Source organism: Euwallacea similis, chromosome 14 (assembly GCF_039881205.1).
Source record: "Euwallacea similis isolate ESF13 chromosome 14, ESF131.1, whole genome shotgun sequence".
NCBI lineage: Eukaryota > Metazoa > Arthropoda > Insecta > Coleoptera > Curculionidae > Euwallacea > Euwallacea similis.
The window spans coordinates 2,045,331-2,072,988 of record NC_089622.1 but is presented as its reverse complement, the minus strand read 5'-3'; the positions used below and the strand labels follow the sequence as shown (position 1 = coordinate 2,072,988).

The 27,658-nt window shown below is 34.0% G+C and overlaps 5 protein-coding genes across 9 annotated transcripts in view; 3 read left to right on the top strand and 2 right to left on the bottom strand.

Moving 5' to 3' along the window:
• LOC136413542 (pancreatic triacylglycerol lipase-like) overlaps positions 1-27,658 on the bottom strand; it is a 111,320-nt gene that overhangs the window by 33,197 nt on the left and 50,465 nt on the right. The window lies entirely within an intron of this gene.
• On the top strand, positions 5-1,185 carry LOC136413559 (uncharacterized). Its single transcript, XM_066397185.1, has 2 exons — positions 5-474; positions 830-1,185. Exons 1-2 carry the CDS (start codon positions 190-192, stop codon positions 1,109-1,111), a joined length of 567 nt encoding a protein of 188 aa, XP_066253282.1. The 5' UTR covers positions 5-189; the 3' UTR covers positions 1,112-1,185.
• On the bottom strand, positions 1,727-4,659 carry Kaz (Katazuke). The gene is made up of 8 exons (XM_066397190.1): positions 4,489-4,659; positions 4,061-4,208; positions 3,423-3,572; positions 2,971-3,099; positions 2,677-2,915; positions 2,440-2,627; positions 2,167-2,362; positions 1,727-2,117 (listed from the first exon to the last, which is right to left on the bottom strand). The coding sequence occupies exons 1-8, from the start codon at positions 4,525-4,527 to the stop codon at positions 2,016-2,018; spliced, it is 1,191 nt and encodes a 396-aa protein (XP_066253287.1). The 5' UTR covers positions 4,528-4,659; the 3' UTR covers positions 1,727-2,015.
• Positions 5,127-9,046, top strand: LOC136413388 (GTP-binding protein Di-Ras2). The gene is made up of 4 exons (XM_066396919.1): positions 5,127-5,501; positions 6,561-6,657; positions 6,720-6,880; positions 6,936-9,046. Exons 1-4 carry the CDS (start codon positions 5,364-5,366, stop codon positions 7,128-7,130), a joined length of 591 nt encoding a protein of 196 aa, XP_066253016.1. The 5' UTR covers positions 5,127-5,363; the 3' UTR covers positions 7,131-9,046.
• Positions 9,971-26,849, top strand: MRP (Multidrug-Resistance like Protein 1). 5 transcript variants are annotated; one of them, XM_066397130.1, is made up of 22 exons: positions 9,971-10,274; positions 10,467-10,766; positions 13,128-13,391; positions 15,801-15,994; positions 16,052-16,237; positions 16,296-16,929; positions 17,921-18,067; positions 18,700-18,784; positions 18,835-19,016; positions 19,073-19,262; positions 19,315-19,464; positions 19,516-19,707; positions 19,801-19,836; positions 20,139-20,324; positions 20,691-20,879; positions 20,935-21,039; positions 22,841-23,061; positions 24,217-24,630; positions 24,820-24,973; positions 25,030-25,183; positions 25,233-25,447; positions 25,841-26,849. In XM_066397130.1, the coding sequence occupies exons 1-22, from the start codon at positions 10,230-10,232 to the stop codon at positions 26,197-26,199; spliced, it is 4,602 nt and encodes a 1,533-aa protein (XP_066253227.1). In that variant the 5' UTR covers positions 9,971-10,229; the 3' UTR covers positions 26,200-26,849. The 5 variants fall into 5 exon arrangements, with proteins under 5 accessions (XP_066253227.1, XP_066253226.1, XP_066253223.1 ...); XM_066397129.1 differs by lacking the exon at positions 22,841-23,061 and adding an exon at positions 23,317-23,537 and having other exon boundaries at positions 9,972-10,274; XM_066397126.1 differs by lacking the exon at positions 22,841-23,061 and adding an exon at positions 22,386-22,609 and having other exon boundaries at positions 9,973-10,274.

The window sequence follows — 27,658 nt, the reverse complement described above, 5'->3', positions numbered from 1 at the left end:
TTAGAAGAATCATAAATAATAAATAAGCTTGTAAATATACAGTCCAGAATTTCTAGACTTCATCCAAAACTTAGTATTTTTTCTTTACATTTTCCTTTATTTTGTTGCATGGTGAAATTTTTAATTACTTTTAAGCGTACTCGAACTTACCTGCATTTTCGACGAACAATAATCCAGAAGCATTAAACTATGAACTCCTCATGGAATAATAGCACAAACAACCACAGTCTTGGCTTTCTCTATTTCAACCCCTCCAGGTCCACCTCTAATAATTCAGATTTTTTAAGTTTCGACAATACCCCTCCAAGTGCTTCACCTTCACAAGATGGGCACAATTTCAGAGATTTCAGTCCACAAAGCTACAGCAGCCCTAGAAAACCATACTATAGGAGGAGTCCTGGATTTGATAATGGGCCAAGGGGTAATAAAGGTCAGCCTTGGAGGAAAAGTTGGGGATTAACAAGAAACGACCATGTAGGTTAGATTCAAGAGTAGAGTAGACTTCCTCGTTATCCTTTGGGAAAATAAAAATGCACTCAAGTCAACTGAACGCTATGTGAATTTGAAGATGTTTGTCTTATTAAAATTTAGCATTAAATTTTCTTAACCTGAGTAACTTAATGGCACTAACAGTTAAAGAGGATTCCTATTATCACTCAGTTCAAAATATTATAACATTTGTTTTGTATCGTGTGACTGTGCAGACTAATGTAAAATTGGTCTGCAGGTAAAGTTGATCCCATATTAATCATTTGATCCTAAATAACTTGAGTAACATTGAAAAAACAACCTTGTGTTCATTTTTTTTTATAAATAAAATTTATTTCAGGATCACCACCACCATATTAAAAATGGGAATTTTAGAAAAAACATTTCAACTGGACATAGCAACACATCAGCATATTATGACCCAACTTGTCTTGAAGATCCCTGGATTGAATTAGAACAAAAACTTGCTCAAAGGCAAAATTCTCAAATTAAGTCTACACCAAACAGTCCGCTTAGTGCTTCACAAGGTGTACAAAAAAGTGAGTCAGAAAACAGTTCTGAAGGTGAGAACTCGAGTAGTAGTGGAGCAGGTGTCAGACATATAGAAGAAAATGCTGCATAGTACAGAAACAAGTTAAATTTAATTTATAGATTAAGCAAAATAATTATAATATACATATTTAGACTAGGAAAGAATGTGCTTTTCTTTGTTTGTCAAAATCCAAGGACTTTTTCCTCTCTAGTACATATATATATTAAAAATTGATGTTTTTAGTTAATTGATTAGAAAAATCGAACAAATTGAGTTAAAAATACTTACATGATATCATATAAGTACTTTGCAGATCATGAATTTATTATTAGGTACCGTAATTTGCCACCTGTATGTTAAATGAAAATAAATGCTTTTTGATGTTTCAAAGGTGGGAAAAAAGGCTGCTAGTTAAAAATTTGGTGTTTTACTTGAAAAGGAGGACGCAGTACCTTCTTAAAAAAAAATCTATTACAGTTGATAGAAAGTTAAGATTAATATTAAGAACCTTATTCTAAATAGAAGAATTAGAAGAAAGCTGATTATTTTCCATGTTAAAATCTACTTCACTTAAATATTCAAAATAATTAAGACACTGTATTTTACTAATCAAACACAATCATTAGCCATTGGACAGCCTTTGTTTCTTTATTGTAATATCACATGTTGTTTTTAATTATAGTAAATTAATAAAACAAACTATAATTAATTAATACTCCTTTATTGTATTTCCATGGCATAATCTACGAGTATGTATATACTATTGCTACACCCTCAGAATCTAATTTACATATCAATTCTTCAACTTAAAAATGTCGTTACTGCACTTTGTTATATGTTTTATTTTGCTCCATAAAGAACATAATGTAAATACTTATTTAAGAGTCTAAAACAATAAAGATATATTTTTTTGAGTGGGTTTACCTATATTGATTTATTATAAAGACTTGATTAACTGTTGATCGTTAAGCGATCAATATCACACACGTTTCACTTACATAACAAATACCTTCTCTACCTTTTTATAAGGGAATAGTTCCTTCGTCTTGGGACAAATAACGTGACCGTTATTTTCTTTGGCCATAAGCGCCAAGGCCTGAAAAAACAAAAACAATTCTTCAATCCTAAAAAAAAAAATCTTTTACCTGTTCTCCATAAATATATCCGTTAGGCAACATCATGGGCTGATTGTTTTCATTCAAAGGCAGCCCTGTGATATGGCAATAAAGTTTCGATTGTGAGCAATGGGAGAAAGGAAGGGCATCTGCCAGTTTATTTAGATCTTCATTGCAAACTGGACACGCCGGGTTCTTGCTCTCGTTGGTTTCTGCGTAGCACTGAGTGTTCACCATTAAGGAAATATCACTATTGGAATTGTAAAACTAAATTTAATTTAACAACAAGCATGAAAAGGATATGGTGTCTTTAATGCTGATAATCCGGCCTGTAAAGTCACAGTGAATACTGACTGCGACGATAGCTGGAACAATCTGTAATTCTCTTGGCGAAATTGCTCAATTAAATCGTCCCATCTAGATATGTCAAATAAGGCGGCATATGGGGCTATTGTGACCTCAACCGAAAAGACCAACAAAGCCATAACTTTCTGTAAAATTGTCTGATAATTATGCACCCAAATTCAACAAAATGGGTACCTGAATCGTGGGTAAATGTTCCTCTTCAAAACTGGAAAAGTGTTTCCTGGCATGTTTAATAGCCTCCATTCTTCTATCTTTCCTGATTAATTCAACAAACTCCTGAACTCGTAAGTTGAATTCCATTGTAGATTTCAACTTCCTGAGCTTGGATTTATTGTCATGGCACCAGAGGAGACATTTTTGAGTCTCATGGCTTGCCAATGAAGTCTCGACTTCACGCGAATTTAAAAAGATATCTAAAGGCATTTAGAAGGTAATTTGATGCTTGTTTTAAAATTTTTGAGGTAGTACCAATATTCGTATACTCTTTTATGTCGCTACGTTCCGCAAGTTTTATGGCAGAGTTGTAAAACCCATTTCGCAAGAAATATTCGACGACCATGCGGTCCAATCTTTTTCTCCTCCAATTGTTTACAGTTCCTAAAATTCCTCAAAGTGGTTTGTTTCTTGTATCAAATTAAAGTTTTAGGCAAGGTAAACACCATCAGTAACGAAAATGGCATTGAAAATTAAATTAATGTTGAATTGTTTGTTTAATCCATTTTTTGCTTGCTGACTTTATTAGAGAATTATTACCACTGTTAGGGTTGTGAGTCATTAAATCATGATTTGCAACAGATGCTAAAGGAGAAACCATGTAAGTGAAGTTGAGAGACTTTTGTATTTTCCAATTAGGTTCATTTCTCAGTTGGTACTGTTTATTTTGTTGGCTACCTAACATTCATTCATAATAATGTATCTACCTGAGGATGCAGTAGAGCTGTTTCCAACAGCTACTGTGTGTTCTTTTAAATGGTCCAATCTTCTTTTGCACACACTGGTTGCAGTTAATTCTTCAGAAATGCTTTCTTCAGCTTTTCGTTTAAGAACTTGAAGTTTTTCTACCATACCTCCTAAGACAAAAACTGTACTAGTCAGCAGAGCTTATCAGAAAAAACATTTGATTTTGACTGTATTTCTCTCATCAATAAAACTTTTATGAGATGTAAGATAGAGATATCAAATATAATTTAAAAAATATACCAAAGCATTTTCATTTTATTTGATAGTTTATTTGGTTATAGGAATATACAAATATCTTAGAAGGAAAAAGATTTTTTAATTCCTTTGGGATTAAAATTGCAATATTACTTTTTAAAGTGGATAATCTTTATATAATTTTGTTCTTCATTTAATTTCCACCTTTCTAAGGAAGTGAAAATTACATTTAATCCTATAGCCTCCAGCCCATTTTTAATTTGACCTGAAATTTTTTTGGTTTAACAGCAGGAAAAAATTTTAATGAATTTCAAGTGGGATACCTATTAAAAAGTGTTTTTAGTCTATTAAAGCTTTGTCCAAGACACTCATATTAAACTGTGCTAAATGATTTCACTCTTACCTAAGAGATTTGAGATGTTGATAGCTTTAACATCAGGTTCTTGAAGGCATTTCTCCAATTCTGTAACTCCTTGCTGGACATGAGATACCTCCCTGTCCAAGGTTTTCTGAGCGGTCCTGAATTTCTTGTTCAAGATCTCATAGGGTACCTAATATCATAAATCAAACAATAGAATATTATTGAAGATGAAAGGAAATTATGATCTGATCTGCTGTCTAGGTCATGAATAATAATTGTCAGGAAGCTTTTCTAAACTAGCTACTTGCTGCTTCTATTAATAAAACCATTAGGGCCTGGACATAATGATTAACGGGCAGTAATTTCTGCATCTGCGTTTCAAAATAAACGACATAATAGAAGATAATGGCTCTCTTTCAACTCATTAAAATCGATGGAGTTCAAGGTTTTGAACGCTGCATTCAACTTACCTTTAATGTAGGATGTTCTAGAGATTTCACATCAGCCATAATAATGGAAAATATAGAGAAATGGAAAATAGGAATGGATCAGAATATCTACGATTTGTTCTATATTTTATCACAAACCCAAAACTGTTTACTTTTACATCAGAAATGGACATGGACAGCAAACATGTGAAGAAAACAGATGACCGTGACAGGACAGGGACAGCTGTTCGTGACATTAGGCCTTTTCAGAAATTACGACCTGGATCAAAATGATCCCTATCATTCCATCAACCAATTGGATTGATCCCTGATGGTAATCAAACAATTTGATTGGTTGAAATGAGTTGATAGGAATCAATCAAATTCAGGTCATCGTTTACGAAAAGGTCTACTGACACCTTCAAATTTTGCTTCTTTGCAGTATAGCTGTAATGAATCTACGAAAACTACATCGTCTATACTACATTTTTTAATAACAATTTCATCCATTTTCCTATTCGTTTCCAACGTTAATCAATTATAATTTTGAGCACAATTAGAGTGGTTAGAGTGCTTCTGAGCATCTTGGCTTAAATTGCTGTCGTTTTCTATCTTGCGGAATACGACAGTGACAAAAAACAAAGACCGATTTCCAACCCCCACCACTTTCACCCTCAACCTGTCAAAAAGCAGCCAATCAATACAATTTATAGGTTTTTTCAATAGCGAAAGTAACTCACCCTATTTTTTATGTAGAAATTTTTCGCAAAAATTTTCGTTAAATCTCACCGAAAACCACGAATAATTTCCGATAATGCCTTGTACATCCCCCAAGCAAACCGACAAATTCAGTGCGTTCGTCCAGGACGCGTAATACTGCACGGAAATCGTTCATTTTCAAAATTTAACTGGAAGGGATGCCAGAGCAAAGCAACGATTACAGAGTGGTAGTTTTTGGGGCCGGCGGGGTGGGAAAGAGCTCCTTGGTGGTGAGATTCGTCAAGGGGACATTCCGGGAAAGCTACATCCCAACTATTGAAGACACATATCGACAAGTATGTCGCAAAATATGCCTCAAATAGTCTTGTTTTGGTCCAGCTTTTTTCAGTGTGTTCGAGTTTTTTAAAATATTGCTTGGTTTATATATCATTATTATTTATTCATAATTCTGTACTATTTTGCATGCAGTGAAATTGGTACTGGGAATGCAACTGTTGCAGCCATCAATATGCTGTTTCAGATTCATGTGATAATAACCATAAGTAATGGAAAAAACCTACTTTACTTCTAGTTCATAGCTATGAACACAGTATTTCCTTATATTTATATTGCTTCTGGTGTGTTTATTAGAGATGGGAAAAAAATTGAATATATGTATTATAAGACTGCCCTTAAATTTCCAGAAAATATTATTGATTGAAACCAAGAATATTGCAAAACTATTAATTAAGTTAAAGTTGCTAATTATATAGTTAAATTAAGATAAAGTCAATGCCCGTGCCAGGAGGGCAGTAGACTCGCCTTTCATGAAGCTTGAACCAGAATTGATGATATCTCACTGTCTGGTCAAAACGTAGCTCTAGAGATGGGGTGAGCCAATATTCAAGGAGCACTGGAATAATTTGTCTTGTATGTCACATTCTAAGAGGTTCTTTATGGGACCTTCAAAGGAAAGAGCTCAATTAAGCATATTCGGGATTTGTATAATTGAAAACGCCTACATGAATTTCAAAAAAACAGTTAAAAGTTCAAGCTTGGTTAAGAAAGTTAGGAAAAAAGAGCAGTTGCCTGTTATAGAGATCAATTAAGATTTCCAATTAGCTTTCACGTTCTTTTGTCAAATTCACACTTGTTCCATAAATTAGTTCTTATTAAAAAAGCAATTCTGGAGACACAAATATTTATTGAATTTCAAGTTACATTTAACTGTCTCAAAGCATGTTTTTATTTTTCTCATTTTTGTTTTTGTTGCAGTATATTTTGTTGCTTGATCTTACTTGACAGCCATTTTATTTGATGTTTTTCTAAATGGTGAGTAGACTGTTGTCAGCACTATTATTAATATACATTTGGTAAAGTATAAGAATTCATCACTTTGTCTCCCAACATTCCAGGTTATTAGTTGCAACAAGAACATCTGTACTCTGCAAATTACTGATACTACGGGCTCCCACCAATTTCCTGCTATGCAGAGGCTCTCTATAAGCAAAGGTGTTATTGTGATTTAAATTTGTTTGTAAAACAATATTTAATTTGGTAATTTTATTTTTCAGGACATGCCTTCATTCTCGTGTTCTCAGTCTGCAGTCGTCAGAGTTTAGAAGAACTCAAGCCAATCTATGAAGTAATAAAAGAAATTAAAGGACCAGACTTAAGCCATATTCCTATTATGCTCACTGGAAATAAATGTGATGAAAGTGTTGGATTAAGAGAGGTATTTTATTTCTCTCTGGTTTTTATCAGATTTTAATTTCAAGGCTTTTAATTAGGTTTCAACAGCTGAGGGGCAAGGGCAGGCCGCCGAATGGGGAGTAAGTTTCATGGAAACATCAGCAAAAACTAATCACAACGTAAAACAGCTGTTTCAGGAATTATTGAATCTCGAAAAGACGCGTATTGTTAGCTTGAATGTAGGCGGCAAAGCCAACAGTCGAGTGGCTAAAGATAAATGTGAAATTATGTAAACCAAACAAACGACCATAGCAGCGGTTTGATTTAATGTTGTTCCACTATTGCTGCCTGTGGATGTTCAGTTAGTATAATACATTGTCATGTTTTCAAAACATCATTTAGAAACTACATAAATTGGGATCCAAATTCATGAAAGTATGAAATTTTGTCATGTTTATTTTCTTTTCTTTATTATTATCTCAAAGAATTTAAATGTTTTTCTTAGAAAACAAATAAAATAGAAGAGCACAATATTGATAAAGTCCAGGTAAAGCTGCAGTACAAAATTGGCGTGTTTTGCCTCGCGCTTTGACACAACTGAGCATTTTACATCGATCTACCGTCTGCCATACACATAAGCTTGGTAAATAAATAAATGTGAATCTGTAATAAAATTATCTTTAAACAGCGATCTCCATCTTTTTTCCAATAAGAAACATTCCATTTTTTTATCAATTATTACGTCACCAATAGCATATCAATAACTGTAGATTTGAGATTTTAGTGTTATAGCGTTAGATAATTTCCTTAATCTTAAGGCATTATAACATCTGCAAAAGTGCTTCATATGGTGGTTGGAGACGAGCAAAACATCTTTCTCTTATCGAAATAAAATTACACGGTTTTTGTGCATATCACACAGATGGTTTCAAATCCAAAATTTGTATTTTTCTATCTTATTGTACATTAAAGAACATTGCTAATTGGGACTTAAGAGTACATGCTCCATCAAACCTTACTAGCGTTTTCCTAGATTACCACTCTAAGTCATCATTTAACTATAATAATATTGATGCAACTTTTATTAACTAAAAATGTCTTCCTTTTTGCTCTAAACTTACACTCGCTTTAGCACAAGGAAGCTTTGAATTAGAACGTTTTTCTCTACTCGCAGCTATTTAGAAATTTCAACTACTTATAACGATCATAGAACCAATTAGATGATATTCTTCATGAGTTACTACTTTTACCTCCAAAGCTTTACTTTAGAGCCTTGTTAACGTTTCTATAGTTAAAGTGGACCATTAATAATATATTTACTAACTTGTTTAAATAAATGAAGTACTTTTACAGAATATTTTTTAAATATTAGACTGAGTGCTATACGCAAAATATTGTTAGTGTTATTAATCGGCAGTGTTCGAGACCTCACTCAATACAACGTCAAAGACGTATATTGGTTTTGAAGTTTTGAAAACTGTACGTTTAAATCGTATTTGTTATATTCACGCTTTATAGTGTTCACTATATGAACTGCAATTGTGATCCGATTTGTAACGTATTTATGCAACGAAGTTTGTTAAAAATAAAAATATTAATAAAGATCAATAGAAGATTTAGATATTTTTAGGGATATTCAAGTAAGACTGATTTACTACTTCAGTATATCAGTTTTCTGAAGTTATTCATTTTTTTATTCTAGTACAGTCATTTCCGGTCTTCTCTTTCTTCACAAGAGTTTTTGATAATTTTGAAACTAAAATGTTATTAGCATGCTTTCTTCGTTGTCTTATTTGGATATATCTGAACGTGAGATTTAACACTTCTTTGGCTCTCTATATTATGGAAACTTTTTAAGTAATTTCGCCTAAGTCGGGCAGAAACTTTCTCTCAATCCACTCATCTCTTATAAAATACGACGCAATAAATCCCTTTTTGACTAGTGAAATTAAAAAGATATTTAGTTTTTGCCTGTTTTTAATAAAAGTTTTAGTTTCTACAGGTAGTTATAAACCGCACATCAGTTGCGAACGACATTTTTAATAATGCGAATATCTATTTAGGAAATGTAGTTAGTAACTGTCTAGTGTTTACTAAAGATTGTTATTATATAGTGAACTTATGGAACGATTTGTATACTTGTAGATAATTTCCCTAATGTTTACTCAACATTTGAATTTATTAAACATTATTCTTACCAACATAACAATTAGTCGTTTTAATGAAGTAATTGAATTGAGTATATCGTATCCATCAATTAAAAATGCCTTGTTTGAGGTCTTTTACATGCACGTGTCATTGCTTTGTAAATCACCCCGTATAGTCTCTCACCTCGTGTGATGTAAGTCCTCTAGTTACTTGAATCTGAGACAATAAATGTGACATTTTTAGAGGGATTGATTACGCAATTTATTAAAATGGCCAATATAAGACCTTTTTTAAGCGTGATGTATTGCACTGCTGTCGATACTATCCAAAATAACAGAGCAATATGCTAATACTCGTGTGTTGGGCTCTATGTAGAAACATAATGTTCTGAGTAATTTACAGTTTGGGTTTCAACTCTCAATCGGTTAAATACCAGTGGTATTATTTCCTCCTTTATGGAGTAATAAGTGTGTAATTGTGGTATTTTGCGAGTTCATAAAGGCCTTCGACTGCGCAAATCATATTTTTTTAATAACTTGTAGTATGGTTTCATTGGTGATGCTATCAAATGTTGAGGTCATATTAGCGCAACAGAACCCTGAAAGTTCTTAGAGAGCACACTGTTGAGATGTTGATCGTCGAGTTCCTTAACATTGCCTTAGTTAATGAATAGTGTGATGCTAATGAACTATTTTTGAATCCAATATCCTTTCAGAAACTGGGTTTGTACATAGACAATAGTTATATGCAACAACGACTAAAGGCTCTCGTGGGGCTGTTATGGTATGGGAACCATTAGCGTTGGGTGCTGTCAACGATCCACCAGCAGTGCCTCTCAAGCTCGTGAAACTGCTTTTTCGCTAGATGGCGACAGTGCAGATGAAAAAAGAAGGAATACCATTTCTTTAGTTCTACTATTGCAGTCGTGCCAATCAGCTGACTTGTGTCAAACTAGTTGTCAACGTCAGCACAAAAAAATTATTGTTGATTATGTGATGTGAACATGATTTGTTGAGTTTTGAATGATTGTTGATTGCTAAATACTCAATGGCGCATGTCCCCTTTAGCAATCTGATCTAGCGATTTCCGTCTCGCTTTCCACTGAATTCAGATTCAGGGTCAGCCCGGAGCTGGTCAGTGGCATCTACTGCATTTGACGAATTTAAATTGGTTCGTCGCTCCGTAATTCGATTTTATTTTAAATTTCACAATACATTGCAATTCCATTTTGCGAGCAAAACACAATGGCTAGATCTGCAATTGACCGGTTCTGTGATTCTGAATTTTGGGTAAGCACCTCTCAAACCAGCTTCTTTTTTGCTATTGTTTGTTATGACATAATCACCGGTTTTTCCAGTGCCCCCCTTATTATGATACAATAAGGGACTCCCCCAATACCCTCCTTACCAAGTGTACCTTGAGCTATATATTTGACCACAAACCTTTGGGTTAACATACTTTTGTTTCCAATTTAATTTCAGAATACATCACTCACCTGGGAGACTGATGACCCAGATTTCACAATATGCTTTGAAAAGACAGTTTTGGTGTGGATACCATGTGTGTTTCTGTGGCTATTTGCAGGCTTGGAAGTGTATTACATTGTGAGCAGCATCAAGAAAGACATCCCATGGAATTGGCTCAACTTGACAAAACTTGCTGTCACTAGTGCCTTGAATGTTTTAATGATTAGTGATTTTGTTTGGAATTTGCATAAATCCCGGACAGATTCTACACCAAATGTGGATATATTTACACCTTTGCTGAAGCTAGTGTCTTTTGTAAGTATATTTTTCTCACTTATTGATATCAGTAACAGTTGTACCAAGAAAATTCTGGAACAAGTATTAAAATAGAAAATGACTGCATGAAAATAGCGTAGCATATTCAAAATAAAGTTTTTTGTCTATGTAGGTATCTTAGTGTTATTAGGTTTAGGTTCGTTTACCATCTCTGCTTAAACATTTTCTATGATATTGTCTTTCTCCTGCCACTGTCACTTTAAATCTCAATAGAGATTTTTCATTACTCAGTGAATAGTATTCTTGTTATTTCCAAGTTGTACCGAACTAATTTGCATAGTGAGGCTGCCTTTCCAAAGAACATTTATTAGGGTTTTCTGCTCTGGAATTACAAGGAGAGCATCTTAATAATTTTATCTGTAAGCTAAATAGTATCAAAGGCAACAAAATATTTGACAATTTGAAAAGATACCTAATACTAAGGAATTTTGTAATGGTCTAGAAATAAGCAAATTTTTAATATTCCAGATTTTTCTCTTGATGTATATATGTAGATATATAGCAGTTATTGCATTCATAGTTTATTTTATTTCTATAGATTTATTCATTAGAGTCATCATTGAAGTAGCAATTTTCAGTGATCAGTGATGACCTACGGGTTAATTAAATGTAAATAGTAGAAATTGACACTTAAAGGCACTAATAATAAATTGTCCAATGTTTTGCTACAGCACCTACTTGCAGATATTTTGTGTGGTTATCATTGATGAATGTTAGTTGGGAAATAGTAAATAAGGGGAAGAAACCACCAACAAAAATTAATGGTCAGGGAATTCGTTGGAGTTTTCCAACAAACTTCCATTCTGTTTTATTTTGAAAAAATTAAGAAAAAAGTGAGGATGGATAACAATAATGTTATATCTTTATTTGCTCAATAAAAATTGGGGGTTTTAGCATCCTCATGTTAAAAAAAGGCATTGAGGTTTATAATTGATTTAAAATTCACAACCTAAAAAAGAGGGACATAAAAAGTAAAGAACAATATTTAGGCCTATCAGTAATTCTATCTGAGAACAGCTTTTCCCAGATACTCATCTAAACTATAGAGGTTCAAGGTAATTAGCCATTCTTCAGCCAAAAGATACTTTGAGTTTTACTGATAATCACATTAAGTCTAAGTATTTTACAAAGTTTTCCCCTTAGTGTTGTCTCTCATAATGTACAAAATTATCTAGTAAGGTTCAGACCCCCCATTAAGGATAATGAGAAATTACTTAATATGGACATTGTTTTGCTATTGAATTTTATGTGCGAGTATATTATAAGCAGGATGATAGTCAGTAAATTAGGTATTTTTTTTCTAATAACGAAATCGAGACTAAATTTGGATGAGTGGGAACTCAGTTTTGTATAATCAGTGTCAGAAAGCTTATGCGCAGCATTCATAATTAATAATACATATCAATTCCATACTTGGTCATAAAAATAAATTCGTTTAAAAATAAACTGGCAAACAATGCGATAGTTAAATAAATTGTTTAAGCGCCTTCGAAGATAAATGTGTATGCTTTGGGTGAAGAATCTATAAGATATTTATAAATTTAAGGATTTATCTATATTTCCTGAAAACAAACAACAATTCTGAAAAATCATAGGCGTATAATTGTATCTCATTTACGAAGAGCTTAAGGCATGAAACCATTGAAGAACAAACTAGTCAAGTATTGCCACAAGATGTGTACAATGCATCGGTTATATTTAAAAGGTTAAAAAATCACGGTTCATCTACCTTGTCTGAAATTGGCGCCCAAATCTTCAATCAAATCAAAGCCTAACCCGATGGCTAACCTGAACTGTTGATTCATTTTAAAGGATGTTCAAAACTAGTGACAAACTTGTTCTTTTTTACATTTAGCTGCTAGCACGTTAAATTCTTTAAGGCCTAAAAGTTCGTCTGTGTCTTTATTTTCTCTAAATTTGGAAGTAAATGGTTTCAATTAAAGAATTTGTCCTCTTTTTAGTTGATACTCGTCATTGCGCAACGGCATGCAATGCATTCTAATGGCCCCATGACTGGCTAAATTATTATAACTAAGTTAAGAATTGTTGTTGAAAATTACTGACGATATGTAGCACAGCTGCGATTAATTAACAAGTTTGTTTACATATTTTGATTGAGCTTTTCAATTAGTGGTTCTTCTCCAAATCTTTAAGAGAAGCAGTAAAATGTGAAGCGTCAATGTAGAGCGTTGATTAAATCATTTACTATTTACCATTAAACATTTAAATTACTACTGATAACAGATTAATTTATCCAAGATATGTGTATACTATTTGAAGGCCTACTTGAGATTTTTTTTAATGAGCACCCTTGTTATTGATGATATTGGTTTTTTATAGCTTCTCTCAGGGCTGCTTCTCTTTTACAACCGCAAAAATGGCATTCGTTCCTCGGGCCTCCAGTTTCTCTTCTGGTTTCTGGTGTCCCTCTTTGGGGCAGCCCAGTTCAGGACAGAAATCAGAGGGGCTCAAAGGAAAGATTTACCCTCGTCGTACTATCAACACATCAGCTACCTCGTGTACTACCCCTTGGTTGTGCTGATGCTCCTGCTGAACTGTTTTGCCGACCAGCCTCCAAGAGAGACCAAATATCCCAACACGCAGGTAATATTTATAACCTTCAAGAATAATAATTATAATTATTATTAGCGACGGTATTTCCTGTGGTTTGTTGTGTGCTACAAAAAATCTAAATTTGGAGACATTATTGTGGTGTGTTGTAGCATTACTTGCAAATTCGTAGCAGTCGTATAGATTAGTTGTTACTGATTAAAATTTTGTTGCAGTAACACTACTTATTATTTAAATAAATTCCTCACATGCATTTCCATCAGGGGCAGCTCAGTTACCATCCACATTTAAAAAACGCAGTATTTTATGAACCTAATGGCTGCAGGCTTCAATAAATCAATGCTAGATCAAATCCTGATTTACAACAATTTCCAACTCGCGTTGAAATTACGTAAGAGGTAGGATGCTCTGAAGCACGAGATCGCAGGTATAGAAGAACACAAACACATTCCTGTAATTCAAGGTTAAAAAGACTGCTTTAAACCAACGGGAAATGTTTCGAGTAAATTATAATTCACATAAAAACGATTTTTTTTATTAACGGATATAGTGGCAGTTTTTTTATACTCAACACATTTGTGCTAAAGTTTCAAAATAACATTGATTAACTCTTCAGCAAAACGTTCATATAATATGCTTATCTGTCCTTGGATGCAGATGTCTATACACTGGTGACTTACTGTTTGCTTATCTTTTATTATGTACGAAACGGATTGTTTGAGTTAGAATATTCCCAGGTAATACCTATTGTAGGATAGGGTACAACGGAAAATCGTTGGTTGTCTGTTTTACATGGGATTATTGGTATAGTTTTAGATCTATTTTTCAATTATGTCCTTAGAAGCGTCGCTTAAATACCTGATGTTTTGATACAGGCAATACATAGTTTATTCGCGTTCGAAGTTTTTGCTTGTAAACTGGTTTCGTGCTACCTGCTTTCCTTTTTAACCAGAAACAGACACAGAGGAGTAATTTACATGCCAAATAAATTTATAATTTTATTGATTCCTTGGATGTGAGTCGGACCGGACATAAAATATCGGATGTTTCTAAAAACTTCCGTTAAGCGGTTTAATTATTAAACTTGAACGGAAAATGGAGAAATTAGAAATTATTTTGAAAAGCACTGTGCCATTCGGGGTTTTTAAAGGATAGAAAGAAACAAATACTCTTTCATATTATCTCTATCTATACAGTATGTCCACAGATAGAGGGTCCAAGGGGATAAATGGACAAAAAATGTCGTTTTTCGACAAAAAGTCATTCTTGATAAAAGTCTCTGCTTTTCGAAAAAATACGGTTTATGAAGATAACTTTGAACTTTTTTATACAGGATGCCCAAAAACTATTAACACATGAAACACTATTAAGAGTAAACTAGCTTTATTTCTTATTTTAGAGCAAAATGATAAATAAAAAAACAGATTTTTCATCCTATCCAAAGTTTATATACAAAATTGCACTATTCCAAAATAGTTTATAAATAATTCAAAATAAAAGTTAGTAAATATTATTTATTCAAACACACCTCTCCCGTATTTGACGTATTTCTCAAATTTAATATTGTGACATTTGTTCTCATGCTTGTTCTGAATACGTGAAATAAGGTGAAAAAGTTAAAATTAGAAATTGTTTGAATTTTAAAAGAAAAATAAAACTTGGAATACTCAGTTAAAATTTTGTATATAAACTTTGGATAGGATCTGAAATCTGTTTTTTATTTACCATTTTGCTCCAAAATGAGAAATAAAGGTAATTTACTCTTGATAGTATTTCATGTGTTCGTAGTTTTTGGGCACCCTATATAAAAAAGTTTAAAGCTATCTTCATAAATCGTATTTTTTCAAAAAGCGGAAACTTTTATCAAGAATGACTTTTTGTCGGAAAACAACATTTCTTGTCCATTTGTCCTCTTGGGCCCTCTATTTGTGGACATACTGTATATGTTTTGTGGTTCAATGTAGTGGGGTGGGAGGTAGTTTTTAGAATTCACAAAAGAACAGTTTGCACTATGATCGGGATTCCGCTGATGGAATCGTGCAGTAATCGGTTTTAATAGCTTATATAGTATATTAGTCGCATTCAAAAGCTCTTATATTATCATTTGCGAAAGAGAAACCCTAAACTTGTTAAAATCCGTATTAAGTAGTATCTATGATAGATATACCCAGACATAAGTTAAAATAAAGAAATACTGCATTAGTGGTGATTTATAATTAGGTTGAAGTCCGTTCCTTTACTTAAATATTAATTCTAAAATAGCTGAGAAAATTACAGAATTTAGTTGTGCTATAACATGTGTTTCTACATCGCTCCATACGTATTTGATTTTCAAGGGGCCTTTAATTTTTTAACTGAAAATATGTTTAAAGAGAGAAACATGAATTTAAAATACATTGTAGTAGATAGGTCATAAAATATAATATTCATCTCCTTTTTCAGAATCCATGCCCTGAAGACGGCGCAAGCTTCGTATCTCGACTAATATTTGCTTGGTTTGACAAAATGACCTGGACCGGCTTCAAAAAACCTCTTGAAACCAAGGACTTGTGGGACTTAAATCCTGCGGATTCCGCTGCGGAAGTGGTGCCGATCTTTGAGAAGCACTGGCAGGAGACTTTACTAAAGTCAAAAAAGTAAATATAAAAAATTTCGATTTAGGTGTTAGAAATTTGTCGTAAAATTATTATAAGGATTGCCCCTCATGCCAGAGCACAATTTAAAGGAGACACTGGGCAAATAGATTTTCTACCTGAAAAAAAGACTGAAGCTTCTGTATTGCCTGCACTGGTTCGTTCCTTTGGGCTAATGTTCCTTTTCGGCGCCAGCTTGAAATTCATTCAAGACATTCTTATGTTCATCAGCCCTCAAATTTTAGGGTATATATCATTTTATCTATATAGCACATGTTTACTTAATAGTGAAATTTCTTTGAAGGTTCATAATCACATTCGTGAGAACTGGAGGCTACTTCTGGCACGGTCCCCTATTCGCAGTCCTAATGTTCGTAACTGCTACAATTCAAACCCTAATCTTGGCCCAGTATTTTAACCGAATGTTTATAGTGGGTATGCGAATTAGGACTGCCCTAGTAGCCACCATTTACAGGAAATCTCTTAAAATCTCGAATAAGGCTCGTAAAGAGAGAACTGCGGGCGAAATAGTAAATCTTATGGCGGTTGATGCCCAGAAATTTATGGATCTCACCGCCTATCTCAACATGATCTGGTCTGCCCCTTTGCAAATCTGCCTTTCCATGTACTTTTTATGGCAAGAATTGGGGCCCTCGGTTTTGGCCGGCCTGGCTGTAATGATATTTTTGATCCCGATAAACGGGTTTATCGCAAACAAAACCAAGAGTTTGCAAATGAAGCAAATGAAGAATAAGGATGAGAGGGTTAAATTAATGAACGAGGTTTTGAGTGGCATTAAAGTGCTCAAGTTGTACGCATGGGAGCCCAGTTTTGAGGCCCAAGTATTGAAGATCAGGGATAAAGAGGTTAAGGTGCTGAAACAAGCTGCGTATTTGAACGCAGGGACATCGTTTATTTGGTCTTGTGCTCCATTTTTGGTAAGTTGAATTTTTATTTCAAATTAAGATTTAATACATATTTCTGTTTATTTTCGATATTATATTAGATGTGTATTGTGCCGTATAAGCGTTTTCAGAGTGTGTCAATAGTTACATGAGATATGACTAAAAATGCGCAATTAGTGGTAATGTTGTGCAAGGTTTTTTGTTTATAGGTTTACTGTTACAGTCACATTATCAGAAGGAATTAAAGATAAGGGAACAAGTGCATGCGTAAACTAATATTTATCCTACAGGAGAGCTTATTTATAGTTTAAAAATATAATGCTGATGCAAAGAGGAGCTGTAAGAAGACATGATTTATCGAAATTTCTTTGGGAATTTCGCCAAAATATACGTTGAAAATCCATATCGAAATGACTGCTTATATTGAAAACTAAAGGCGATCGTACAATTTAAAGCTTATATTAGATTTATTTTATTGGAATTCACACGTCAAGAATATTCGCCACAAGACTCAATGCTACTCGTTTTTGTTCAAATGTGAATTTTTCGAGTTAAAGACAGTACGAATTCTGAAAATGCTTATGCAATAACTTTAGTTAATTTCCACGTATGTGTTTATCATATCTGTATCTAGGTCGTTTTGGCAACGTTCGTGTCCTTCATCTTTAGCGACAAAACCAACATCCTAACGCCGGAGATAACCTTTAAGTCTTTAAGTCTTTTCAGTCTCATGAGCATGCCGATGGGCGTCTTGCCGATCCTGTTGGTTTACACTGTGGAGGTAAACTGGTGCCTCATTTGGACCTGGACTTCACGCACTCCATTAATACTTTCCCCCTATTATTATCGCATTTAGGTGGCAGTGCCCGATTATTTATTATTTAACCTCCATGGTTTGTGGTGGTCGAAGGATCTGCCCTCTCAGTTGAACATTTTAATTTATCAATCGTGCTGTTATTAATATTCTTACATGCTGAAGTAAACATTTAGACTTAGACGTCATCGTTTCTATTGCATGCCCTAGGTGTCACTGGTCAGTTTCGCTACTTACGTGTTAGTGGACGAGAACAATGTGCTCGATGCGAGCAAAGCGTACGTTTCTATATCGCTTTTCAATATTTTAAGGTTCCCTCTCAGTATGTTGCCTATGATGATATCCAACATGGTTCAAGTAAGCACTTTATCCTATTCTTATTTTCAAGAGGGTTCTAATTCAGTCTTAATTTGCCGGTAGATCTAATAAGTTCTAGTTAGATATATTTTCTGCTTGTTGAAATTTAGAAAACTGTCCTGAAGTGGCAGGGGCGTTTGCACTATGATTTATAGATAAATAGGACTGAAATAGAACGATTCATTAGAAGCTTTTTATGTACTGGTGCAAAGTAAAAAATTAATTCTATAGGAGGTCTCAGTGTGAGACAATGAGAACTTAAAAATACTAATTCGGTTATGGATGATCAGAATTATTTAGAATTTTTTCGATTTTTACATTTTAATTAATTACTGGTTAACTTCTGTTCAGGCAATTGTAGTAAGGTGTTTAATGGTGTGGAGAATGCCTAAAATTCATTACTAAACTTTTCTATTCATTATAACGCTCATTTCTTGCACTGATTTTTAGTTGAATTAAACCTGGATTGGAAAATGTTGTGGGGCACTATTTGCAATATTATTGAAAACCTTGTATATATCAATTTATCTTAGTGTCCATCATTAAAAAATAAACTTTCAATTAGTAGAATAATATTGCAAATAATGTTCCAGCATTAATGGTCATTTTCCTAAATTTAATCTCACTTTCAGACTTGGGTGTCCGTTAAAAGAATAAACACATTCATGAACGCTGAAGAACTGGATCCCAATACCATTAGCCATGACTCTAATGAAGGTATATTCACCTCTTTGTTTTTATTGAAATACTGAATTTTAAGTTTATAGCCGAACCCTTGGTAATCGAGAACGGGAATTTTTCGTGGGGAAGCGATGATGATTCTACTTTGAAGAATATTAATATTAGAATCCCTCATGGAACTCTAAGTGCTATTGTGGGCCCCGTGGGGTCGGGCAAAAGCAGTCTTATTTGTGCTTTATTGGGAGAAATGGACAAAGTTTCAGGAAGAGTAAGTTTCAATAAACTAAACTTAATATTTTTGGACTTAAGAGTAACGACTTGAAGGTCAATACGTATGGAACAGTGGCATATGTGGCCCAGCAAGCCTGGATTCAAAACGCTACCCTAAAGGACAATATTTTATTTGGAAAACCCTTTAATAAATCCATGTATGATAAAGTTATAGAGGCATGTGCATTGAAACCTGACTTTGAAATGCTTCCTGGCGGAGATCAGACTGAAATAGGAGAGAAGGGTTCGTCAGATATTAAGAACAAATCGACGATAAGTTGTGCATTTTTTTTTAGGTATAAACTTGTCAGGAGGGCAAAAACAGCGTGTAAGTTTGGCTAGGGCTGTTTACGCCGATGCTGAAATTTACTATTTGGATGATCCACTTAGTGCTGTAGATTCCCATGTAGGGAAGCACATTTTTGAACAAGTTTTAGGGCCGAAAGGTATCATAACTCTCTTCTTTTCAATATTTATATAATATTATCATATTCTAGGATTGTTGAAACGTAAAACCCGAGTACTGGTAACTCACGGTATAACGTACTTACCACATACTGATAAAATCTATGTTTTAAATAATGGAGAAATCTCTGAAAACGGTACTTATCAGGAACTACTCGACAAAAAGGGCGCTTTTGCTGAGTTCTTGTTACAACACATTCAAGAACAGGATGAAGATGAGGAAGGTGAGTTTATCATGGAATTTTATTCGCTCCAATTGACTTTTCTGTTTATTTGTTGATGGTATTTCGGGTTTTCAATAGAAAATTGTTTTATAGCGCTTCGAATTCGCAGTAAACTTTCAGAGAGTCCTGGTATGTAACTTGCTATTTGAGAATGTATGTTGTTTTTCCATTGATTTCGTGTTGTGGCGAAGTATACGGAATGTGATCTAATTTGTTGAAGTATTGAATAACAATTACTGACATGAATATTTTTTAAAAATTTGGATGGGATTTTTTTAATTTTCTCTTCGAGCATAAAAGTTATGACACTTGCCACAAATTAACATCTTACATAAGGCGGATTTGACTCCGAGTAAGAGTTGTAATGTTGATTTCTTGTTTAGGTTTTTTCTTAAGCTATGTTTTCGAAGTTATAACGTATTTTTTTCTAGAACTGGACGAACTTAAAACCCAACTCAGTCGTCAATTGAGTGAATTAGGCGAAGATGTGTCAAGACAGTTCGTTCGTAAGAGATCAAGAACATCTGAATCGAAATCGGATACCGGTTCAAATCTTGCTTTGAACGGATCTTTGCAGCGGCAAAAGTCGCAAGATAGCAACAAAAGTCCCAGAAAAGGTAGGAAAAACCATTTTTTACATGAAATAGATAGGGTTGTGGAATTTAACCAAATAAGTTTTTTTCTATCAATTGACCAGGAAATGTAATATACAATTTATTCAAATTTCCTTTTTTTTAATTAAAAATAGCCATTTTGAAAAGCAAAAAACAGCCTAAATATTCAAAATTTTGAGCGAATTTGTGAGTAGTGTTTGGTAGGTTACGCTTTAATGATTGAGTATCATTTAACATGTAAAATTCACTTATATATTTGGGGCCTTAGAATTTATTACCGAGTTTAAATCAAGTTTTCAAAGGATCTGAAATATTCGGTTAATTGATTGTTTCCAATTTTAAGAAGAAAACACTAACTGTATTTTTCAGAGTCAAAAGGAGTCAATGGTCCTGTCCAAGGAGAAAAATTAATCGAAGTAGAAAAATCTGAAACTGGTAGTGTCAGCTGGCAAGTTTACAAACATTATTTGTTGTCGATTGGTGTTGTTGTGGTTATTATTACGATGTTTTTGAACATGTTGTTTCAAGCGTTTAGCATTGGTTCGAACGTCTGGTTAGGTATATAATATAATTTAGAGACCTTGCTGTATTTGATAAAATTTATTTTTCAAAGGTGTATGGGCCGATGATAAAGATATGGTCGATGCAAATGGAACTGTGAATATATCCAAACGAGATTTGTATTTGGGGGTTTATGGTGCTTTAGGAGTTGGTCAGGGTAAGTCATTAGTTAATATTTTTATCTTACTGTTATGTATATTCTAACTAATTATTATGCATGTTTTGATTACTTCCTACAATTTTTCAAAGTAATTTCGATGCCGTTATTAACTAGATTTTCTGCATGTAAAACAATACTCTTAAAATCATTACTTTTGATCCATTTTGAAAGATTTTAATTCTAAATTACTTACCTCTCATCAAATAAATTAGTATTTCTATTAAGTAATATTATTTACACACTCATATACTTCTCAAATATCAGTGTTAACGAATTACACAAATCATTACTAACAATTTTATCACAGGGTTGCACTTATCAAATGTTTTAGGTAGAAGGGAATCGTGACTTTGCAGCATTTTTGTAGCATTTTTCAGGCACATTTAGCTTATGCACGTCTAGTTTGCTTCATTGATCGCCATTCCTTTTCTTTTTATAATTTCTTTGGAATAGACCTAAACATTCACAGAGTTTTTCTTAGAAAATAAAGTTCTTCCAGGTGAAACAAATTGTGTTTAGGGGAAAAAATTGTGGGCTTATGAAAAATTGTATACTAGTTATAAGAAGTTTTTGACGTAGTTAAATAGGGATGGAGGAAATAAAAATGATTGGGCTTGATTTAACCTATATAGCTAGCCAAAGTTTCTGACAATTAGGAATTATGTGTTAGAAAACTCCCGCCCTTCATCACTTTGCAAGACATAAAGCGTTTGATAATTTTCTATGCAGTATCATCATAGAAATCTATGTTCATAAGGGTAAACGTGATATTCCTTAAACATGTACACATGTTTCTGATAGCATCTTTTGAGATACAAAAAAAGTATTGATATTAATCAAACTCTCTTTTAAAACAAATTCATCGTAACGAATAATTTTTTCTACAAGCGTGCGGTAAAGTGGTTTTACTGAAAGTATTTTTTGACTGAAAACAGCACTTTACTGCACATGGGCGGTTAAAATTTTTACCACACGAAATTCAAAATGGCATGTGTCAGTATTAAAAACGTTTGTGGATATTTGACATTAACATGCGTGACGTAAAACTTTAAAATTTACCTTACGCTAATATTTTATTGAGTTTACGGAAGTCAATAGATAACACACATGCGTTCGTAGGAAACGTGTGGTATCTAACAAGTACAGCAAGTGATATTTTACCGCACTCGACTAGTACCCTACACGTGCAAAAGTGTCTTTACCGTACTCAATTGTTGATCCATTTCACATCGTTCGCTCAACTATAATTAGCATACAGTGAAGTATCACTTTCTGCACTTGTCACGCAAATAACTATTAGCAAATCTCCACAAAGCGTCGGTAAAAGTGACAAATTGTTTTAGTCGTCGTTATATTCTTCGCATCGTTAGCCCTGTATGTGGGCACATTAAACGCCGCCAAGAAACTGCATTTGGTGCTTCTATCTAATATATTGCGTGCGCCCAATACCACCTTTTTCGACGTCACCCCCATAGGCAGAATCCTTAACAGGTTTTCCAAGGACGTCGATACGTTGGACACAGTTTTACCGATGACTTTGCGAGGATGGATTACGTGTTTCTTTTCGGTTAGTGTTATTAAAGTTGCAGTAACGTTTAAGGCAGTTATATTTGTGGGTTTATTGTGAAAAAGAAATAACGTATTTGCGGCGATATTTGAGAGTTTATAAAATTGTAGGCATGACTTATGAGTATTTGCATGCATTATTTTGCCTGTCTCCAAAGAAAGTCGCATTTACTAATACTAACTAATTGGCCTAGCATAAACTAATACAGTTACACTAATCTGATGTTTATAGCGATATCAGTTTGTTCTTCGGAGGTGAATTTAACAATAGCGTGTCTAAATGCTGCCATTGCAATTCACAGAAGTCTGCTCTACAACGTGCTTCGTCAGCCGATGTATTTTTTCGAAATCCGACCATTCGGTAGAATCGTATCTCGATTTTCCAAGGATCTAACTGATATCGATATCGAGTTGCCATTTAACTGTTACGAGGTCATCGAGAGCGGGCTAATTGTAAGTTTTCCTTTAAACAATGGATGTCGCATGTTGCATCAATAGAGGAAAACTCGTTAAAACCTGTGAGTAGCATGATGGTAGAGAAACGGGATTGCAAAGATCTAATAATATTCGCTTTGCTAACTTTTAAACCTCGTTAACCTGCTTTCTAACTGCTTACACCGAACACAATCCTTCCGTTTGTAAGACACAGTTCTACAAGGCTTTGATGCGTATCAGTAGCTTATTCCTAGATAATTTTTTTCTTTTCAGCGTTTTTCTCAGTTTTCCAGCAGTTGATTCCCGAGCTGGGATGCGTGGCAGCGGCTGCGTTGTTGCATAAGCACTTGTTGCATAACATTTTACGTTTGCCTATAAAGTTTTTCGACACCACGCCCTCCGGAAGGATATTATCTCGGTTTGCCACAGACGTAGAGGTTGTTGACGATACCCTGCCTTGGTATATTAACGATGGCATGTATTGTATTTTTGAGGTATTGAGCGTTTAATTTGTTGAGTAGGATTGTTAGAGTTAGAGTATCGGGAACGGTTGGTGAGAATTTGGCTGAATTTTTGGTTGTTGTTGTCAGTAGTCATCTATGGTTTCGTAAAATTGTCATTCTCTTTTTATAACACTTTAACCAACCAATTTAATGTCCGATTTTGGCTAATAAACAGATATTGGGGGACATTAATTTTTAATATATTGCATTATTAAATAGACTGCATGAATTACGATTCCAACCTGCTGAAAGTTGCCCATCAGTATATCAGTATATATTAAAGCAGGTTTCATTCACTAAAATTGGTTACTATGAACAGCAAATTTGTTTTTGCTTTCCACGAAATTTTTAGAAAGCTCATATTCGCCTGGTTACCAAGTACGGTGTTTAGTATCAATCATCAGTTCAATGTAATGGTACATGGAACTTTGGAGTTTCATTTGTTGTTGTTAATTTTTATGTACAGTATAAAAACCTACAGAAATCATCATCTTGTGATGCATTTTGAAATGGTAGTGATTTATTGTTTGTATTTAATTTAATTGCCATCAAAGAATGACAATCTTATAAACCTCAGAAATGTCCTTTTCGCAAAAATATAACTGCCTTATAACTCTGCGATAAACCTTGAATATTAAACACCGACTTACATCTAACACTTTCTTTTTAGGTGATCGGTACCCTAGTGGTGACCAGCTATACCACTCCACCCTTCATAATTGTAATACTTCCCATTGGCCTGATCTACTATTTCATTCAGCGTTTTTACGTGGCCACATCTAGGCAATTAAAACGACTGGAATCCGTCTCTAGATCTCCGATTTATTCCCATTTCGGGGAAACGGTGAGTGGTGTTCAGGCCATAAGGGCTTATGGCCAACAGGACAGATTCACAAGAGAATCCGAGACTAAAGTGGATCAGAACCAGATTTGTTATTATCCCAGCATTATATCAAATCGATGGTTGGCTGTCAGGTTGGAGATGATTGGAAATTTTATTATATTGTTTGCAGCATTATTTGCTGTTTTGGGGAAAAATCAATTGCCCGGTTTGGTGGGGCTATCCATCACGTATTGTTTGCAGGTAGTTGAAGCAGTATTTCAAAGCTAGCTATAGAGTTGGTGGAATTGGTTTTGGTAATTGCCGATATGTAGGTTTGTGTATTAACGAGTGGATATTCAGATTTTTGGACCAAACTCAATTCTATAGCTTCTTTGGAGACGTTTATTGAATCTTTAACCTGTGTTTCTATCTCTCAATTCTTTTTTCTAGATCACGCAAACTCTCAATTGGTTGGTCCGAATGACCTCCGATGTCGAGACAAATATTGTGGCTGTAGAACGAATTAAAGAGTACGCTGAAGTACCTTCAGAGGCCCCTTGGGATATTCCCGGTAAAATTATGCCCACTTCATGGCCTGAGACCGGTATTTTTTTACATTACCATAATTTTTAATAAATAAATATTTTCTGTTATAATTAGGTGCAGTCACGTTTAAAGATTATTCAGTGCGCTATCGCCCAGGATTGGAATTAGTTTTGAATGGACTAAATTTCACCGTTAAAGGAGGTGAAAAGGTTGGAATTGTCGGCAGGACTGGAGCGGGAAAATCCAGCTTAACCCTCTCATTGTTTAGGCAAGAAATTATGAATTTATAAAAACTACTTTTTATTAGCTAATTTTAGGATTATTGAAGCGTCAGATGGACAAATTATAATCGATGGAGTTAATGTGGCTAGCCTGGGCCTGCATACTTTGAGGTCTCGTTTGACGATTATTCCTCAGGACGCGGTCCTATTTTCGGGCTCCCTCAGAATGAATTTGGACCCGTTTGATACACATAGCGATGATGATGTGTGGAGGTCTTTGGAGCTGGCTCATCTTAAGGTATTCGTGAAAGGTAAGAATTTGTTGTTTTACAGTGGATTCTATTTTTTATTTACATTATAGGCTTATTTTATTTTATTGTTGCTTCCAGAAAATAACATCAGATATTCCAAGGATACTTAAGTAATCAGTATTTTGAAATATCTGTTGCTTATTGTGATATGTGTGACACAATGAGAATATTTTATAGTATTAATAATCTCCGAATAGTCGTTTCCATTATTTGGTGTTAATAGTAAATATACTAGTTCATGGTGGTCAGTTTTAATATCAAAACTTCATTAATTGATAGATAATATTTAATGCGAGTATAAATTGAATCAATCTTTTTATTAGTGTCAACTATATGTCTTGATTCTATTAAAAATAGATAACTCAATTTGAAATGTTTTTCAATTTTACATAGGTTTAGCGGCGGGCCTGAATCATGAAGTCGCCGAAGGAGGCGAGAACCTCTCGGTAGGTCAGCGTCAGTTAGTCTGTCTAGCCCGAGCTCTTTTACGGAAAACCAAAATTTTGGTTCTCGATGAAGCCACAGCTGCAGTGGACTTAGAAACGGACGATTTGATTCAAAGAACCATCAAAACAGAGTTCAAAGAGTGCACAGTTTTAACTATCGCCCATCGGTTGAACACCATAATGGACTCTGATAGGGTGATTGTATTGGATAAAGGGAGGATAGTGGAGTTCGATACTCCTTCTAATTTACTTACACGTCCTGATAGTATATTCCACGGCATGTGTAGGGACGCAGGGTTGGCCTAAACGTTTTAACTACAATTTACAAATGCTTATTTTTATTATTGTTGAGATTAATATTATTAGGTAGGATTCAAACGCCCCAGCAATGAAGGTTTTAATTTAATTATTCCATCGTTTAATAGGGAGTTTTCTTTTTTTACTTAACAAGTGAATTCTTGCCTTATGAATCAACTTGCTAAATTGTGATGTTTGTAAATGCAGTTTTTCTACTTAGACACTATTAAGGTTCAAAGTTTGGGATTAGTTTCGCTTAGTACTTGGCACCATTTTCACCTAACCAAGAGTTTCACTTTATGGCTGTCATAGAAATAAGAAAAGATAGTTGTTGAATTCTCTAAGTATGTGCTAAAGACAATCTGTGAGCTTTTTTTATTGTATTGGAGTATCAGAGTAATTTGTAAATGTCTATTATCCATAAGTAACAGTTTTAGTTGTGATAATGGCACATCGCAATATTTTCATGTATTTATTTGCAAAAGTGCAAATTTAAGTTTGCCGATCAACACAGTAGTCATTATTAAGATTACCACACATTTCCTATGTTAAGATAGGTAGTAATCAAACAAATGTTCAAAAAATATCATAAAAAAATCACTTTATTAGAGCTTTGTATTTTTGTCTTTTTTGTAATAAACCACGTATTTATGTAACTGCGATTGTTTTTTTCTTGTTCTCCTGGTCAACGTTTCAGAGTGTCGACGATTTACTCAACCACGAGTTAAATAAATTGCCCAAAAAACTTCAATCTGTCCTGAAAAGTTCTGATTATCTCTCGGGCTAAGTTAGAATAATTTTACGGAAAAGGTTTGGAGATTTAAAATATCGGGGAATAGATAGAAATTAATTTGCTTATTTTTTAGAAATGTAAAAAAATTTAATTATGAAATTCATGAAGATCACGGACATATTACAAATTTATCAGAAGGAGATCAGTTTTCTGTAACGGTTGTATTTGCAAGTATACCTAGACCGGCTGGCGCTTTTTTATTTCCAAACTTTCCGACGTCGAAAAGTTGTGATTTATTTGATTTCTGCTTAGACTGGGAAATCGCCTCTTACCAGCATTTGCTAATGCCAACGATTTATTGTTTAGAACCTTTTCACTTTTATGACTTGGTGTAAACTTTGATGTTCAACAGAGCTGGCTAGATCTCCGGAAAAATTGCCAGCAAACTTCCAGGGTAATTTTTTCGGCTTGCTTGAAGTAGTTCTCGGTTGATTTTTATTGTAAAGTGTTAAATGTCGCAATTGAATATAAAGTTAATTTGTAAAATAGTTTTTATGACATAATTCCTAACAAACTTTAAGGAAGTATCATAGCACCATTATTGGTTCTTCGATTAGCTGAAAAACACTTTGTAGCCAAAAGGTGTCTTACATCAGGTTGCCAAAAGTGTATTTAAACGTACTTTAAAGAAGATATGTGTTTTCCCATTTGAGGAGTCTATCTATTTCTAGAATC